This window comes from Carassius gibelio, chromosome B22, assembly GCF_023724105.1.
Source record: "Carassius gibelio isolate Cgi1373 ecotype wild population from Czech Republic chromosome B22, carGib1.2-hapl.c, whole genome shotgun sequence".
NCBI lineage: Eukaryota > Metazoa > Chordata > Actinopteri > Cypriniformes > Cyprinidae > Carassius > Carassius gibelio.
The window spans coordinates 34,308,617-34,328,226 of record NC_068417.1 but is presented as its reverse complement, the minus strand read 5'-3'; the positions used below and the strand labels follow the sequence as shown (position 1 = coordinate 34,328,226).

Below are 19,610 nucleotides of genomic sequence, written 5' to 3'. Positions count from 1 at the left end.
CATATATGGGCTGATACCATATAAGGAAGGCTTTGCAAATGAAACAGGAACATTTTGCATGCTATTTTTGGACCCGGTACCAGGTCTGCAGAGTTGAAGAGGAAAAATTAATAAAACAAAAAATAAAAACTTATGTACATTTCTTTGTTTATCTTTGGAATAGCTAAGAAATTAAATGTTACTTTTTGATTTTATATTGACTTTAAAAACAGACATGGGTGTCAATCTGCATAAAGCCTCATTTGATCTGGTTGGGATGATTATTGATGATTTTAGCTGGATGGTGAAGTTGTGCTGTATTGTTGGAGAGGCAGGAGAGACAAGAAACTCTGTCTTCACTATTGAATTGTAGATGATGGGTTTTCATGCTGAAATGTCCATCAGGCAGTCAGAGATTTGTGTTGATACTGTGGGATCAGCTGCTTGATGTTTAAAGTAGAGCTGTGTGTCATTAGCATAACAACACATAGCCAATCACACACATATCATAAAGCAGTTCAGTCCCAATATAAGTCTCAGTATAGCAATGGTATGTAGCCTCTGTGATGTTTGAGTGCTTCACAAATTATAAGCACATGAATCCACAATGTAATTTATAAACGTGTGTATTTATCATTCCTTAATGGAAGTGTTCTGACTTGTATCAATGATTTGTATAAGACGCTTTGTAGGTTTTTCTTATTTTGAACTGTTTATGTTTCCTTTTTGAAAAAATAAAAAAATAAAGACACGGTGCCATTTAAAATATTCTGGAGCTTCTTTCTCAAACAAATGAATCATGATCTCTTACTGCAGTCAGTCAGGTTTTACATGTCAATTATTAAGTATTTTTGGCACTTCGGAACAAAATGTTTCTTTAATCTACAAAAATGATTAAAGTTAGCATGTAATATGTTTAATTCACATGCTGCATACTAATGTTCACATGGCCCGAACCACTGGTTTTGGTGAAATTGATGGTTTGTAAATGCTACTGAAAAGGAACATGGTGTTAAATTCTGAATAGAGTTGTGAAACAAGAGCAGTGTTAATAGTTCTGAGAAATATTTTAGAAAATGTCATGTTGATGACAGTGAATTTCAGTGATTCAGCAACTGAGAAAACTGTGATAAAAATAGAGATTTACAAAACTTCTCTAGTAATTTAATTTTCTAAGTTTTAAATTTTCTAACATTTCTCATTCTGTAAGAAGCGATAACAAAACATCTGAAAACCACTGATCTTTCTTCACACTGCATGTGGTTTATTTGGCATCAACTAGAAATTCTTAGTAATGCGTAAAGTTATGCAAGCTGTTTATGTTTTTCTCCTGTACTTCCTCTTTCACATCATTCTCTCAGTTAAATATTGATGCATGTCTGATGGTGGCTATTTCTTTTTAAAAAATATTTATGATTTTAGAACATTTCCATGATTTTTCACGCACAATCTCAAAATTCACTGAGGTTTCCATGACCGTGAAAACCCTGCTAAAATACATTTAAGATCAAGAAGAACAGAAGAGAAACTGAAATGTTCCCAAAAAATAAAAAGGCTTTGCAGTTAACAAATCTTTCTCTCCCACACAATGATGCGACTTTAAGAATACAGACTAAAGTTAAAAAAACAATCACTGACATTAATTACTGATAAATGTATTGCCATCAAGTGTTCACAAAGATTATAAGAATTGATGATCCTGGTCATTATCAAGACCTTCTCAGCCTAAACTCATCAGTGTCCTGGGATTGAAAGTTTCTCCTCCAGACAATTATTATTCTGAGCATACGTCACATCACTAGATCCAGCACCTGAAAAATGAGTAAATGAATAATAATAAATAAAAAAATGCTAAAATGCACATTTAAATGTTTGAATATTTCATTTTATTCTTTGATTCTCAACAATGCTTGTAGATGCAGTTTCAGTGGCTCTTTGTAAATTATGACAGATTTTTACTTTGACACTCACCTTGATGGGTTTCAGTTTAGAGTAAACAGTGTCAGAACTTTCACTGGTTTTCCCTAAAAGATGACAAAAGTTAATATCACTAGTGCTTTGTGTCCAATATTCATATTATATTCATAAAAAACTATTTAAGAACTTTTACAGAGAGAATAAAATAATTTATTTTAAAACAATTTGACCAAAATGCATCAAAGACAGCGTATTGTAATTTGCATTCAATGACCTTTATGGATCAGGCTGATTTCGGAATAGGTGTTTTCAGTAGGTCCACTTACATTGTCTACAATCAATAACAGAAAATAATAAGACATTTGTTTTATGTTCGGCAAATATCACAGTGAACTGCAAAACAAGGATGGATTAAAGTATTTTTAAAAATAACTACTGCCTTATTAATTGATCAACATTACATAATATCCTTCTGTAACATCATTAGTTACCTGTGCTTATGTCTTTATTAATCGCTGCATCAATAGAGTCATAAATATGAGCAGTTCCTGTAATAAAGTAAAGCATATTATGAATTTAAGTCCACAAAAAAAAAAAAAAAAATGTTTTCATGTTGACACTAATAAAGTTGAATAACATCTAATTGAAATATAAATTTCAGTTACATAGGGGAGAGCACGGGCGAAAGTACCATTTTTCAGAAAAAACATAATTTTAAAAGATAACGTTGTAGACGTTTTTTTTAATTAACATTTTAATAAATGATGCAAGACACAGAAATTCACAGAATAGCATGTACCGGAACAAAATAAATACTTCTTGTCAGTGTCGTGGGACAAAAGTAACAACTGTTACTTTCGTCCCTCCAGAAACTCCTGACATTTAAACCTGATTTACTTTTATACTAAAAAACTTTGATAATGCAAACTTTAGGATGTGTTAAAGCACTAAATAACCTGTAGATTGATCATTACTGTGACACATGAAACAAGAAAAACAACACAACTAATAAAAAAAAAAATTACTGCTTCAATAATTTACTTTTTGTTGTCGAAAACAGTTTTACGGACCTAACTGGGGGAAATGATGACGAAATCACATGATATTTCACAGCTCTGTGAAGGGTTGCGTGTTAAACATGCTGTCATAGCTTGGCATGCAAATGTAGTAATAGGCTCGGAGAAAATCGCTTTGTTACTTTCGTCCCACGTTACTTTCGACCCCGCTCTCCCCTAAATATAATATTACACTTCAGAAGAGGGGAAATGATTTGTCTTATTAGTTGAAAGTTATTTCTAAGTATCTTCCATTTCAGCTTGTAAATATTTCTGGATAAAGACTGACCAGACATGAGTGTTTTATTTCCCGCTTCACTCTGGTTCTGCTCTGATGTCTGACTGCTGTTCTGCTGTTGACTGACACGAGAGAGAGACTCACATCTTCCACCTAAGACAAACAGAACATGTTTGCTAAAACTCCGGTTTTTAAAATTGTTCAAAAATCTTTTTTTTTTTTTTTTATTCATATAAAAAACATTTTTTTTAACTGTTATCAAGTTTTATTGTGTTTTATTGTGTTAGTTAGCTATAATTTTTTGTTTGTTATTTTTTAACAATCTAAATAATTCAACTGCAGTTTGATTGAGCTTAATTAAATGAAACAAAACATTAACTCTTCAAAAAAATCTATTGAATTTTAATATGAAGATGATGCACCTTTGTTGTTTCTGTAACGCCACAGAAAGACCAAGAAGACTATAATGGAAATTATTAGTCCAACAGTCACTCCAGAAATCACTGGACTGAGATCATCAGATCCTGATCTTCTGGAGGAAGCTGAGATAGATTTATTTTACAGTCATATTAGTTCTGTTTATTACACAGAATCATTTTAATAGTGTTTCTAGTTTCTAGGCTCACCTGTGACTGAGATCCAGCTCTTGGGTGACTCTCCTCTCTCTGGGAGTTTGCAGGAGTAGAAACCCTCGTGTGACTTTGAGACAGTAGAGATGATCATCTCTGTAGTTTGAATCTGGATGAGTGACCCATCTTTATAGAATTCAGCTCTGAGGTTTGGTGAGGTTGTATTTTGATCTAAACAGCGTAGAGTCAAAGTTTCTCCTTCAGTCACAGGTTGAACAGGACTCTCCAGAATCACACCAGCTACAGAAACAGAGCAAACATCCACTGACTAATAGTAAGAATATAGTCAGACTGTATCAACAATGTGGAGACAACAACAAAAATAATAATAATCATAATGTGTTTTATGTAGAGGTGCCTTTCAGAACACTCAAGAACAAATATGACAATAACAAAATACAAGACAGCAATACAATCAATTGTCATTTAGGAATAAGATTGTGTGGGTGATTGAACTGAGATCACAATCCATCTACAGTAATTATATCCAAAACATAAAATGAGGGTTTTGTGAAATGAATAAACACAGAAACACAGACTCACAGTGTACAGTGATATTAACAGGATGACTTTTCTCTCCAGATTCAGACTGACACCAGTACACTCCAGTGTCCTCTGTGCTGGTGTCTCTGATTGTACAAGTAGATCCTGTTTGTGATCCCCACAATGTTGATGAACAATCTTCCAGCCACCATCTGTCACTGTATCTTCTCACTGTCCATCCAGCAGAGTTACTGTGGTCCTCACAGCTCAGAGAGAGAGAGACAGATGTGAAGTGTTGAGTTCTGCTGGGACTGACCATCAGAGAGACTGGAGGAGAAACACCTGAGAAGACAATCACAGATACAATTCACAAATCAGGTCAAGACAGTTTTATTGATATAACACTTTACACAACTTAAATAGTTTCAAAGCCTTTTCAGAAAAATATTAAAGTTATAGTATCAGAAAATAAAAAATGTATATGTAAAACTTCATAAACAAAATTACATCTTAATATAATTCTCATTATGCCATCAGCTGTAAACAAAAGACAACTGTGATAACCATCAAAAACGTCTCAGGTTACGAATGTAACCATGGTTCACTGAGTAGGGAACGAGACACTGTGACCTCTAGGGGTTGCTATGGGAAACACCCCGTCGTGACCCGTGTCTGAAGCATACATTGAAAAAACACCAACATATTGGCCGTCTACAGCCTCTGACGTCACTACCGGCATGACTATAAACAGGCACCAGAAGAACACGTCATTCACTTCTTCGTCTGAAGCTTGCGTCCGAAGCATGGCAGGGAGCTAGAGGATGCAGTGTCTCATTCCCTACTCAGGGAACCATGGTTATATTCTTAACCTGAGACATTCCCTTTCAAGGGAACTTCGAACTGCATCCTCATAATGGGGAACAGTATACCCACACCACCATGCTGAGGGGAGTGCAGGCCAGAATCATGGCGAGCACTAAGTACCAACTCTACCATTTCCACGGGAGTTGCCCTGGTACGTTTAGACATCTGTGTGTGACAGTACCCCTTACGGCCAAAGGCCTAAGCTACATACCCAACTTAATTGTTAGGGCCTTGGCCCGTGGGAGAGCTGAAGGCTTGGAATCAGGAAAGATTCCTTTAACCTGTTAACCTGCACCCCAACGCGGGCATCCTCAACTCCGCGTGTTCGCACGTGTCAATATTTACGAATAGATTACATGAAACAGGACCAATTTAATCTCGAAAAACTATATATCATTATAATAATAATAAAAATAATAATTCATTACATTTATATAGCACTTTTCTAGGCACTCAAAGTGCTTACATAGTCAGGGGGTATCTCCTCATCCACCACCAGTGTGCAGCTCCACCTGGATGATTCGACGGCAGCCATAGTGCACCAGAACACCCACCACACACCAGCTTACTAATGGAGAGGAGACAGACTGATGAAGCCAATCAGCAGATATGGGGATTGTTAGGAGGCCGTGATGGTTAGAGGCCAATGGGCAAATTGAGCCAGGATGCCGAGGTCACACCTCTACTCTTTTCGAAAGACATCCTGGGATTTTTAATGACCACAGAGAGTCAGGACCTCGGTTTAACGTCTCATCCGAAGGACGGTGCTTGTTGACAGTATAGTGTCCCCATCACTACACTGGGGCACTAGGACCCACACAGACCACAGGGTGAGCACCCCCCTGCTGGCCTCACTAGCACCTCTTCCAGCAGCAACCTAGTTTTCTCAGGAGGTCTCCCATCCAGGTACTGACCAGGCTCAGCCCTGCTTAGCTTCAGTGGGCAACCGGTCTTGGGCTCCAGGGTGATATGGCTGCCGGCTTATAAAGATCTAAGAGTCAAGCATTGACGACAGATCTCTGTTTTTCAATGGACAGCTTATTAAGACTGTATTTGCTACATTTGTGTAAGCAGTACACATACAAACATGAACAATGGAAACGCTGTACATACCAGATTTGTCATAATATTGAGTCATAAACACATCCTCAGCTGTAAATACTGGATTAATTAGAAAGGTAAGGGGTACTCGCGAGACTGCGCTCTAATCAGGGACTGCTCACGGGGACCTGTGGGAACCTGGGGGTAGGACAGGCAAGGCGAGAGAAAAGGAGATGGAAGGAGGAGCGACAGAGACGAGAGGGGGAGAGAAAAAAATAAATAAAAAATTCTGGTTCCCAGACGCACTGCTGCTCGTCCCTCCACCAGCTGGGTGATCTCCTCCGCGGTGCCTGGCGGTGGCACTGGACGGCCCTCGGCGAACGGCACGACGGCTCCTCCGGTTTTGGGCAGCTGGCAGGAGTCCCCCGTTCCCTGCTCCTCCACGTTCAGGCGGACGGCAGCAGGCTCCAGCTCTCTGGCGAACGGCGCCGACTCCTCCGCTCCCTCACGGACGGCAGCCGCCCCTCCACATCACGTGCGGCCGGCAGCGAGCTCGCCCGTCCCCGGCAACTCACTCCAGTCCACCGCCTCGAGTGTCCATGGCGGCACACTCCTTGCCTGCTCGATGGCACCGCGGATTCACCACGGCAGCGAGGGATCTTAAGCAGTGCGTCCCTCCTTCTCCCGGGCTTCGGCACCACTGTAATAATAAAATCTTCCTAATCATCGGGAAGAAGGAGGCAGGAACCGGCAGACAAACGAATAAAGACTTTAATTACAGAAATTAACACAAAACAGCGCATCAGCCCCTCACGGACGACTGATGCGCACAACTAAAAAGCAAACATAAAATAAAGCCCAGGCCTGGTCCTCTCTCGTCCTTCACTGTCATCGCTCCCGTTTTATATCCTTCCATCTCTGTGGGACTCGAGACCGGTGGTGGGTCGCAGGTGTCGCTCATTTCCCAATCACTCCACCGGTCTCGCTCGTTCCCACATCCCTTTGCCCCGCCCCACTCGTCACACGTTGTAATATGGATGATAATTCCTTTGTTTATGTTTCAGTCCTTCAGGGACAGTATTGTTCCATATTGTTATGTCCGTTATGGAATAACTCACGCTAAGAAACTGCGTCTTGTTAGTAAAAAGTGGCATGGTTTTGCAGCGTACAGTGTCACAAACAAAATGAGATGATCCACAAAGAAAAAAAAGTCAAAGATCGGCGAAAGATTATTTATTTGAATTCTGGTGCTCTCTTGTGACGGCTTGTGACACGCTCTGACGCACTTGTCAGCTGATGGAGGTGGAACTTAGCAATTGCCTTTTTCTTTATTTGTTTTATTTTTCAAAAGTGTATATATATATATATATATATATATATATATATATATATATATATATATATATATATATATATATATATATATATATATATGTGTGAGTGTGTTTTATGTTTTATGTGAATGTATCTGCATGATTACCATCTGTTTGAGAGCAAATCAGTGCAAATCAGCTCAGTATTACTGTATAATCATGGCTATCAATGTAAAGGCCATCTATATGAATAGAGAGTGTGGTTTATTGACTTTATGGCGCATTGGTACTACTACCATCTCTATAACTGGCAGTCAGCACGTATTTTCATTGTAATTCATTGTAAATGCTGCATTTCTAGCAATCTCAGAATGTTCTGTAATTGGCATACAAACTTTTCAAAGTTAAAACTCTTAATCAAATTATTCTTATTACATTTTTCTAGTGCTCAAATAAATCACTTATATGATTTCTAAGTCTCTGTCTAGACTTTTATAATTGAACAACAATATGCAGTGGTATGTTTAATGACAAAAATAGTTTGTAGAAGCCTTCAATACAGTTGGTAAACATTTTTTGTATTTGGGGGTGGGGGGATGTAGACAATAATATTTGCAGGAATCTCATTTTTTATGATATTTTCTTCTAATTTTAAACAGAAACTCATGAGAAGTGTAACACATTTCAACACATGAATTGTCTAGATTGTTCCACGACTGATTTCATGTTTATTTATATATATATATATATATATATATATATATATATATTTTTTTTTTTTTTTTTTTAATCAGTGTTGTGAAAAAATTTCAAGGCACTTCAGTGTCTATAACTTTTTATATTTTTGAGGATTATCAAATTTGGTTGATAAAAAGTAAAGCCCAAAGGGTCTTCTTTCCAAAGACACCAAAATTGTGTGTGTAACAAACATAAGTAAGGAACTGTTACAATTTTAATTTAGGAAGGGCACTTTCACCTGTGAATCCCATAATGTGGGGTGATGGCTAACAGGTTAAAGGGATACGTTAAAGGGAACCTAGCGTTTTATACTAAGTCTTGTCTGTCACACAGGGGCTACTGCAAGCTTTCGCATAAGCTTGCTGAAGGAGCGGTCTCAACAGTTCTCTAGTAGCAACACCTTGTTTATATAGATAGGTATCTGAGGATACATAAGTGGAGTGGTGCCCAAGAAGAACGGGGCTGTGTGCCAAGACTTCACGTGCACACTTACCATAGAATGGATTTTCAAATACTGTTCTAAGGAGGGGCTCTCGTGGCACTCTGATAGAGCAGCTCATAGATGGAATGGTGCATCTCAAAACAGTATGTTTGAGAGTCATCAACTCGATCTATGGAAATAATACTGAAGTGCTCTGGGGAAAAAACAGAGAACTCAGTCTCATATGAGAGGAGAACTCCGAGCTCAGAGTACCGTGTTCATAGGCGACCCTTCTTGGAAAAAGGGGAGCGCTGCTAAACTACCACGAGAATTGCCCAAATAGCCCCTCATGTTTAGGGACGCAGTGCTTGAAATGTATAAACAAATACACACTGGCTGAATGGAGCCAAAGGAACCAAGGTCTAAACATCTCAAAAAAGGGAACGAGGCAGAGCGCATAACCCTCACCATACAGGATTTCAGAAAGTGCGCAGAGTCTTGCGTGCACACTGACCACCATGTGGTTTTCAGAAAGTACACAGAGCTTAGCGTGTGTACCTAAAGGTTCCTAAGCATCGCAGAAGCGCTAAACCGCACGGGAGAGGCAAGCTAAAATTTTACAAACCTCTGTTGAGGGGAGCATATACAAGAAGACTTCTGTAACTGCCACCTCAGTTTCCCGCTGGAAGCGACAGCACAACTAAGTGGCCAGGAGACCCCTCAGGGTGACCTGGCCGGACATCCATGAAATTCCCTGCAGTGCTGTGCCAGGCCTCATGATTAAGGAGGCTCCCAGGTTTCTGAGCACTGCACAGGAAACTCACAGAGCCCTCATGTGGGGGAGGAGTGCGAGTCGCAATAGCCTTCTGTGTCCATCTTTGATCCTCAGATTGAGACTTCGTGAAACTAAGGATCTGAAAGCAGCGAAGCAAGCCTTCATCTCACTGAACTTCTCGATCACAGTCTCAATGGAAATACCGAAAAGTTCAGAAGGTGCAACCTGAGCATCTAGAAAAAAACCTTTTCTTTCTTCTCTATGTCTGCCAGGTTCATCATATTATGAAAGGACAACATTTCAAGACACATCAAGCTCTAAAAGATCAAGAGTGTCACTCATTCTGTGATTCAGTTTGAACTCACCGGTGACCCATATTAACTGTGTGTTGCTGTACTCTGTGTAATCGACTGGTTCTCCTCTCTCTGCTGTGCACATATAAACTCCTGTGTGTTTTAGAGCAGCAGAACTGACGGTGTAGTTTCCTCCAGCTCCTCTGCTGCTGTCTGAGAGCAGCTCATAATGATTGCTGACTGTATAAAAAAGTGAAAAAGTGCAGTCACTTTAAGAAATTAGCAGATATTTTAACATGAGTCTTATAAATTACCTTTGCCGGTATAATCAGAGTATTCAGATTGATTAAATATTTTTAATCTCTATTATTTTTTTATGAAACCATTTTATTCAGATGTTGCTATATGAAGCACATTATATCTAACCTGATGAGAAAGTGAACCAGCTGAATGTCCAGCCTGTAGAGGAGCCGTTAACCTCACAGATCAGAGTCACTGGATCTCCTTCAGTCAACCACGACTGTGGAGAAACACTTAAAACTGCTCTGGGAACTGAACGTGAGAAATCTTTCATTAATAACATGTTAAACTTGTGTGTGTTTGTGTGCGTGTGTGTGTGTGTGTGTATGTGAAGAGATGATCAAACTCACCTGACACCTCCAGTGTAACTTCATCACTGCGGTGCAAGCTGTGTGATCCTCCTGGCTCTGCTCCATCACAGGAGAATTTACCTGCATCAGACTCAGTAACAGAACTGAATGTGTATTCCTGTAGTTTACTGAAAGATTTGTTTGAACCGTCTTTATACCAGCCGTACTGCCAGCGAGTGACTCCTTCATCATTTATGTCACATCTGAGAGTGACTCTCTCTCCTCTGAACACACGTTGAGCAGGTTTGATGGTCACTGTGGCTTTTGGGGTTTCTGAAGAACAGCAACAATTGACAATAAAAATAATGTGCTGTTTTTACTGTAAGATCTGTATTTGGGAATTTGGAAAAATTCCAAACAAAATATTTTGTCTCTCCCTGTTTCTATCTTAATTTCACAAAGAATGTAGTAAATATATCTGCTGTTTTTGATAAACTGATGGGTTTTTTTTTTGTCACACCTCAGAACTGACACATGAAAAATTCAACTTATTAAAAGGGTGTATTTATAGTGATATTAAAATGTAAGTAATTTCTCAACTCTCAGTTGGTTTATAAGTTAATGTAGACTAACTCATATCAAAATATATGAAAATATATGAATCAAATTGACTCACCTTCAGTTTGTCCAGAGTAGATGTTTGAAATCAGCACTAAAACACAAAGAGAAAAACTCATTACAATATGAATATTCAGCTGATAATTATAAAGATGAACAAATATTAAGATATTGTGTGGGGACTGTATGTGTGTCTAGATAAACATGAAAACTTCTGACGTATTTTATAGATTTGATCACAGCAGAGAACTGTTTCAGGATCTTTAAGACAACAGTCTGATCACGAACAGAAGAATAAAGACAAACTCTTACTAACTGTGTACTTGTGAATATTACAACAACAGTGACAATAACTGCAAAACAAACCAACAGAACTGATTCAGCAGCATTACACATCACAAAACTGAATGAGTGAACAAACACTGATCTACAACACAACAGAGTGCATTTCTCTTTCACAAACAGCACTAACTGCACACTTCCTCTCTCAAACTCATCCTTCACTATTATATCATGGACTAGAGCTGGATCTGAAACTCTAATAAAATTTATTAATATTTATTACATAATAAAATAGCAATTCCACTGAAACACATAAAATAATACTCACAGAGCACAAGAGGAAGTTGACTGAGCTCCATACTGACTGAATGATGACAAATGGTGAAAGACACAGACTGTGTTAAAGATTCAAGACTTCCTGAAACCTGCGCTCAGATCTTTAGAGATATCACGACATATTAAAGACATACAAATATACCTCATGTGTTACAGAAGATCTTTCGATAATGTTGATAATCCTGTAACATGTTTTCAAAAATGTCACACTGACTAACATGCACATTTTCTACAGAAATGTTGTCATGACCCATTCAATATTAAATGGAACAGGATTTATTTGGTATTATGAAAAGTTGTATTTTAGTGTGTTAAATGAACGAGAAATGAAGCAATATTTTGATTTATTGTAATGATGGTATTAGCAGTAGTTATAATTATGTATTTACATGTAAATAAAGTGAACAGCTGCTGCTCCTCTCTCAAAGGTTCATGTGTTGAAGCCGAAAGAGAACAAACCAAACCACAACTATGATCTCACATCAACTATGATTTTTTTGCAGTATATTGGATTGTTTAATGAGGCAAAAAATCGTTCCACGATCAATTATAAACAACTGATTTGTTTATTGATCAGTGGCTGTATGGTGCTGGTATTAATTCATAATCGCTTAAGGTTGGAAACACAGCAAACTTCACCTAATATGCGACCACGGTCAACAACGGAACAAAACAAGTTGTGTGGCCCTTACATTTTATATCGGAGGTTTGGACAGAAATCGTTGGGATATTACTACAAAATGAAACTCACTAAACAAAACATGGTCAAGTGCAAGAGCCCTAAGTTGCGCATTTTGATTACCTTGCTACTGCTGGCTGGCGATGTTCATTTGAATCCTGGACCAAATATGGGCAAAAATGAAAGCTTAAACGCGGCTCAAATTGAACCTGCAGGCTTTGTGAATAACAACTTTTTTGCGGGCATGCAAGATCTCTCACTGAAAGGGCTCCTGCTGCAGTGAGAGCCGGTGTGCCCGGGGACCTTGATCAGCGGAGCTTACTGCAGGTGGATGTGCTTTTGTCTTATTTTAAATAAATAAAGGTCTCCGTAACAAAGTAGTACAAGAATTACAGAAGTCAAAAGTATCACATTATACACAAATAATAGAGAGTGCCAAAGGTCAAAGTACAACCCTATGGAAACAATTAAATAATTTAACAAATAAAACTCATAAGCAGCAAACAATCAAAGATGGAAAAGTTATTGATGATAAAGGTTCTCTAGCATAAGAGTTTAATAAATATTTTATAAGTTCAGTAGATGAATTGGCTAACAATTTTAAACCAGTATTATTAAATAATAAAGTGGAGGATGAGCTACCAAACAAATTTTTTATTAAGGAGATTGAAGAAAACAGAATAGCTGAAATTGTAAAGCTTCTACCGAATTCAACAGCAAAAGATGTTTACAGTTTAGATATTAATTTAATAAAAAATATAGCACCATGATGATAGCGCCGTTAACTCATTTGACAAATGTATCAATTAGAGACTGTATTTTCCCTAACACATGGAAAAAGGCTGTAGTTACACCAATCTTCAAATCAGGGGATCCAAGCCTGATTTCAAATTATCGACCAATATCAATCTTGCCGGTCATGTCAAAGATTTTGGAGAAGGTTGTAGCTGAACAATTAATAAACTATCTAGAGAGTAATAACCTCCTACACAAACATCAGTTTGGTTTTAGAGCCCAGCATTCCACAGAAACAGCTATATGTTATTTATTGGAAAAAGCTAGACAGTCTTTGGATCAGGGTCATGTGATGGGAGCAGTATTTATTGATCTAAGAAAGGCATTTGATACAGTTAACCACCTATTCTCTTATCTAAACTAAGTGCATTTAATTTTAGTAAACGTTCAATTGAGTGGTTTACCTCATATTTAAATCTAAGAGATCAGTGTGTTAAAATCAAGGATACAAAATCATTGTCTATGAGAAATAAAATGGGGTTACCACAAGGCTCAATCTTAGGCCCCTTGCTTTTTAGTTTGTTTATAAATGATCATGATGTTGTTGCCCAGTTGTTGAATGTCAGCTTTATGCTGATGACACAGTCATTTATACATCAGCTAAGTCATCTGCCAATGTTGCTGCAGTTTGAAATAAACAAATGGAAAGGATATCTATATGGCTTCAGGAAAAATCATCTTACTCTGAATGTTAAGAAAACTGTCTTTATATGCATTTCTAATAGAAGGCTAAAAGAAAAAGTAATAATTTGAGTAAATAATAAAGAAATGGAGGAGGTAGTTGAGCTTAATTTTTTAGGTACTGTTTTAGACTCACAACTTAAATTTGATAAACATATAAAAAAGTTATCAAAAATGGTGAGGAGTAACCTAAACTGTTTTAGACTTATTAGAAAATATATCTCAAATGAGGCAGCTGATCTTTTTATGCATGCAATGATTTTGCCCCGCATCTCATACTGTATAACAGTTTGGACTCAAACAAGTGACTCCTTAATAAATAAATAAAACATTGAAATGTTGTATAATCGTGCTCTAAAAATAATGGATAAAAAGCCAAATCGATGGCATCATTGCAACGTCTTAAGCAAATTTAATATGTTAAGTTTCACAAATTTTAAAAAGCTGTCATATATAAAATTCATTCTTAAATGTTTGCATAATAAGGCACCATCTGTTCTATGTAAATTGATAAAGAGTCCTTTACATTGAAGGTAAAGCGGTGGTTTAAAATAAACCAGAATTGAACGCATATTTAAATGTAAGAATTTTTGTATGTATAAGTGTAATGTAATGTAAAGGGTTTTTTTCCGTATATGTATAATTCAGGGAGGTATTTGAATGTCTGTAAGGGAAATATTGTGGTAGTTGTATTCTATGAGTAGTAGTTTTATTCTTTGTTTCTATTTAACTTTTTTTTTTTTTTTTGAAAACCCTTTCTAGGGACCTGAGATGCAAATTAACTTATGCTATACTCTCTATGTGCAATACATATTTTCCCGTAATTAATTAATTAATTAATTGCAGCAGCATTCAAATGCAGGTGTATATCATATTCCTTAAAATATCAGAGTGCAAGATTGCATTTATTCTTATTTGTATACATATTTTATCTTCATTACAAATCTTGTTTGGTTTTATTTTGGATAACTGCATGGTAAAAAATGATTTACTTTGTATTACATATGCAAAATGTGAATTATTCTTCATATTCAAGTGTTTGTGTGAAAATTATTAATGCACATGCATGACAGGGAGGCGCCCTCTCAATCACTTGATTTTTTTTGTCTCATATTAATGAGAAAAATAACTACAGAAAGCTTAAAATAAAATGATATTCTTAAATTTGGATCTCGTTATATTGAAGTACAAATCCAAACAACAGAAGCAACCAACACTCTCTAAGTGTTCATTCATTGAAAAGTATGCATTTTGTTTATTCACAGGCTATATGGTAGAAATATTTTAGTTCAAAACTTTAAGTGCCATGGTTTAAAAAAAATCTTTATTTACTAGCGTTTCAGTTGTAATACTTTAAAATCCCATGCCATTTGTAAATTCACAGTATTTTCACTTCCTAAATTACTACCCGATGGCCTTATTTTATTACATCATTTATTTTATTTTATTTTATTTTATTGAATAATTGTAGCCAACATAAATGGGTGAAGCAAAATAAATATGATAACTTTTTAACTGCAGGCAGATATAGGCCTATTTTTTTATTCTTTTTTTACTTGTTTAACCAGGAAGGTCCCGTTGAGATACAATATCTCTTCTCCCAGGGAGTCCTGGTCAAGATAGGCAGCACAAGTCAAAGTTACAAAGAAATACACATCACTACACAATGAGCAAACATAAAACACTTTTTTTAAACAATATAAATCCCAGTCAGTTATTAAAACATGTACACTGTTCTAATTAACAGATTTTAAAATATTTTTAAACCTAGCAAGAAATGGTACAAATTCCATATGTAATGTACCTTGAAGCTCATTCCATACGTTTTCGGGCAACAAAGGAGAATTTTCTTTTTTTTTTTTTTTTTATGAAAATGCAAAACCTAACATTGGTCTCAATTTCTTTAAAAGACTATCGATATGAGATATGAGAAAAATCAGTTTATCATCCCTTATAGTCCCTTATCCTTTCCCTTATTTTCTTAAAGAATAAACATTATAAACAAAGAATAAAAGAAAGAATCTCAATTAGCCCATATTTTCCATTAATTGGAATGATAATGTAATTATCTTTTGACTCCCCGACAGTGGCACCTAAAAAAAAAAATAAAACAAACAAAAACCTTAGTTGTAGGAAATATGCAAACTAATAATAGAATAAAAAATAAATAAAAAAATGGGTGCTTGGTTTCCGAAATGGAAAATTAATACAGCTCGTAAAATATGATATGATGAAAAAGATGATAACATATTATTAATTCATATAATTTAAGCGATAAACGTTTTATTATATACTAGATTCAACTTGAATTTCAATACTGTTAAACTGACTTTAAAATATCAAAGAGTTTATAAATTGAAACAGTAAAATGTCATAGTGCATGTTAAATAGCCTAAATGAACTTGCATCTTATATACTGTAGAATCAGAATAACTTGGCTTGGCTGTGTGCCACTTGCGACATCCTTGAAGTCCACTCGGATATTCATTCTTCCATCTTCCCCTAAAAACATTGGCTAAATACTGAACACGACGCAACTGAGCTCTGCATAGATCATGATTTTCAAATTGGCCAAGTGGTACTGGTGGGGCTACAACTTTTTGGGAGCATGGCATTAAGGATATGTTGGGCAACTCTAATCACTTACTCCCAGGACCCTGACATATATGAAGCATGTGGGGGATTGACGTACCAGCAACAATTGGTTATCTGATAGGTAAGCTTGGATGTTTGTTTTTGGCAATCTTGCTTGTCAATTTGTAGCTCTTTGCAGGCTCTCGCAAAGTTGGTTCCACAATCAGACCTCAGGATCTTGGCAGGGCCTCTGATGGCAAATGAAAGTCACAGGGAATTGATAAAACATGAGCCACTTATAGACTCAATCACTTCTAGGTGAATCGCCCGTGTAGTCATGCAAATTAATATGACTGCCAATCTTTTAGCTTCTGTCTGACATCTACCTGTTTTTCTGACTGCGACTGGCCACATATGTAAATGGTGGGTCTATGTGTAATCTGTCGGTTGGTAAATCTGACATGATCTGCTCTATTTGTTTGCCTCTCAATTTACAACAGGTGACACGTTAAAGATAGAGCTGCAAACTTAACTTTTCCCTTCAAAAATCCAGTAACACCTGCCCTGATTGCACCTTCTGTAAGACGATGCCCTTGGTGACACACCTTCTCATGGAAGTGTCAAATCAAAAGCTGGGTAACATGATGTTTACCAGGTATGAGAGCTGGATACAGTTCTTCAGATGGTAATAGAGCTCTCCCCAGCCAACCTCCTACTCTGAGAAATCCTTCTGTGTCAATGGAAGGACAGATTTAGCTAAGAGGAATCGAACTTTGCACAGATTTACCTTGTTCTAGGCATTTAAAGTCATCTTTGTCGACTTCTTTCTGGACAGTTTGAATGATGGTAATTTAGGCTTGCTCTAGCTACTCATCCTCCTTATGGTTGTCGCAAATGTTCCATCCCCGACAGACATGTTCTGACCAGGCGCGCAGATGGCACTAGGGATGGGAGGGGACATGACCCCCCCCAAATTCAAAGTAACCAGATCTGTCCCCCTAACTGTCTCAATGAAATGCTCTATTGGTAAACAAAGGATTAATCTTAGTTTCCGTTTTGTACATAATTTTAAGTAGAAGCGACCCGGTGTTCTCGGCGGCCACTCCTTAAAAATGTACCAAACGATTTTTGAAACCCGCTTTTGACCGCAGTGTCTGACCGAGTACCAAAACACACTTGTAGCCAATCAGCTGTAAGGGGTGTGTCTTTTCCTGATAGCGAGGAGAGAGCGCTCAATTTGAGTGCACAGGACACATATTACATCACATTTACATTTAGTCCTTTAGCAGACGATTTTATTCAAAATTAGCATATTAGCAGATCGACTACAGATTGAAATAGATGGCGGATAAAAAAAGGGTTTACAATCAGGCAAGAGGCAGGACCAGCGTAAATATCGGGGCACCTTTCCAGTGGTGGAGAGAAACTCAAGGACTGGGAAGTGCTCGAATCGGACGCCGAGGTTTATTTGTTTTAATAAATGTATTTATTAATTAATTAATTTCAATAGTAAAACCACAGGCTATGGTTAGTTTTTGTAAGGTAAGCTGTAAAAGTAAGTTAGCCAGCTTACATAACCTTTCACAGTTACGGAAATTGTGTATTTAGTCAGCTTATTTAGGCAAATAATATCCATAAAAAAAGCTAAGGAATCATATGACCCGGATTGTTAAAATAAACAAAATATATTTTCAGAGCAAACATTGATAAATTATGTCCCAGCCATATTTGTCACTTTACGGTTCCCTTAAATATTTCCGATGTGGTCTGTGTTTTTGCAGCACATTTCTTTATTTGTTTGTATTGTGAATATTTGCAGCACGTGCTGTCAAACTGATTAAGATGTTTTCATAATTTGCAGGTATTTTTGTCATTTGCAGCACGTTTAGCTCTCTCGGCCACCGTAGCAGGTCCTGTTGGCGTATGGGTGTGTTTGTTTTGGTGCTAAAGAATCAGGTCAGGGCAGACGCAGGCTGAAGCACAAAAATAATCTAACCATTTTCTAAGTAAAATAATCATGAAAAATAAAAAAAATAAAAAAAGCAATTTTAAAACTTTTAAAATGATTAAAACGTTTACTTAAAATCAATTTAAAAACATTTAGAAAATTATTTTATATAAAAAAACTGTGAAAATATAGTGCAATCAGTTCGGACATAGCACAGTGCTCATTCAATAAATGCACAACTAAACAGATGGGTTTTGAGTCTAGATTTAAATGTGACTAGTGTTGTAGCACATCTGATCTCTTCTGGAAGCTGATTCCAACTGCAGGCGGCATAGTAACTAAAGGCGGACTCCCCTTGTTTTGTGTGAACCCTTGGTATTTCTAACTGACTCGATCCTAGTGATCTGAGTGCTCTGTTAGGTTTATATTCAGTGAACATATCTGCAATATATTTCGGTCCTAGGTCATGTAGTGACTTATATACGAGTAAAAATATTTAAAAATCAATCCTAAATGTAACTGGAAGCCAGTGTAAGGACCTGAGGACTGGTGTGATATGCTCAGATTTTCTGGTTCTAGTCAGAATCCTGGCAGCAGCGTTCTGGATGAGCTGCAGCTGTCTAATGGTCTTCTTGTGAAGGCCGGTGAGGAGCCCACCACAATAGTCCACCCTGCTGGTGATAAAGGCATGAACTAGTTTCTCCAAGTCTTCTCCAAGCCTACTCTCTGGTGTTTCCGGTGGCTGTGATGTGTTGTCCTGGCTTCCCTGGCTGTTTTCCAGAAAGTCATCCCGGGGTGCTGAATCTTGTAGCTGTTTTAAAACATCACAGTCAGTCTGTGAGGAGCTCTGTGGGCAGGGCTCAGCAGGGATAGTGTCTATCAGCAGTGTTTGTTTTGGCTGCGTGGTGTTATCAGTGTCCTTGTGGGATATGTCAACCACATGATGACTCAGACCTGGTGTGTGTTTGCTGAATGGATTGACACACTCTGCTGAAGGATGACGGAGGGAGAAGTAGATATTGTCCTTAAGCACTCTGGCACCAAGTTTGTTTGGGTGGAGGCCATCCGGTTTAAACAGCTGTCTATGGCCCCAGAAAAGATTGAAGTTGTCGATGAAATTCACTCCTTTTATACTGCAAGATCTTTGTAGCCATGTGTTCAGCCCAAGCAACCGTGAAAACATATTTGTTCCCCTTGCTGGGAGTGGTCCACTGATGAACGACTGAACTTTGAGTTTTTGAAGTGTTTCAAAGAGTTCAATGAAGTCCTTCTTAAGGAGTTCTAACTGCTCTTTCCGAATATCATTTTTCCCCACATGGATGATGATTTGATTTGCAGTCTTGTGCTTCATCAGAATGTTC

General features: G+C 37.3%; 2 protein-coding genes across 3 annotated transcripts in view; one reads left to right on the top strand and one right to left on the bottom strand.

The window, feature by feature from the left end:
- LOC127987351 (NACHT, LRR and PYD domains-containing protein 12-like) overlaps window positions 1-19,610 on the top strand; it is a 795,441-nt gene that overhangs the window by 676,694 nt on the left and 99,137 nt on the right. The gene's annotated exons all lie outside the window — the stretch shown is intronic.
- LOC127987354 (Fc receptor-like protein 5) lies at window positions 1,304-11,595 on the bottom strand. Its single transcript, XM_052589648.1, has 13 exons — window positions 11,565-11,595; window positions 11,013-11,048; window positions 10,397-10,669; window positions 10,173-10,298; window positions 9,819-9,986; window positions 4,362-4,643; window positions 3,816-4,058; window positions 3,612-3,731; window positions 3,241-3,342; window positions 2,388-2,444; window positions 2,171-2,227; window positions 1,951-2,003; window positions 1,304-1,790 (listed from the first exon to the last, which is right to left on the bottom strand). The coding sequence occupies exons 1-13, from the start codon at window positions 11,593-11,595 to the stop codon at window positions 1,770-1,772; spliced, it is 1,569 nt and encodes a 522-aa protein (XP_052445608.1). The 3' UTR covers window positions 1,304-1,769.

What these genes read in the sequence shown, in the direction of transcription:
- LOC127987354 (XM_052589648.1), bottom strand. Translation starts at nt 11,595, where the DNA reads ATGGAGCTCAGTCAACTTCCTCTTGTGCTCT. An exon ending in TGTTAATATCACTGTACACT is followed by an intron (nt 4,059 to 4,361) that starts GTGAGTCTGTGT and finishes CTGTTTCTGTAG; the next exon opens with CTGGTGTGATTCTGGAGAGT. An exon ending in CTAAACTGAAACCCATCAAG is followed by an intron (nt 1,791 to 1,950) that starts GTGAGTGTCAAA and finishes CTCATTTTTCAG; the next exon opens with GTGCTGGATCTAGTGATGTG.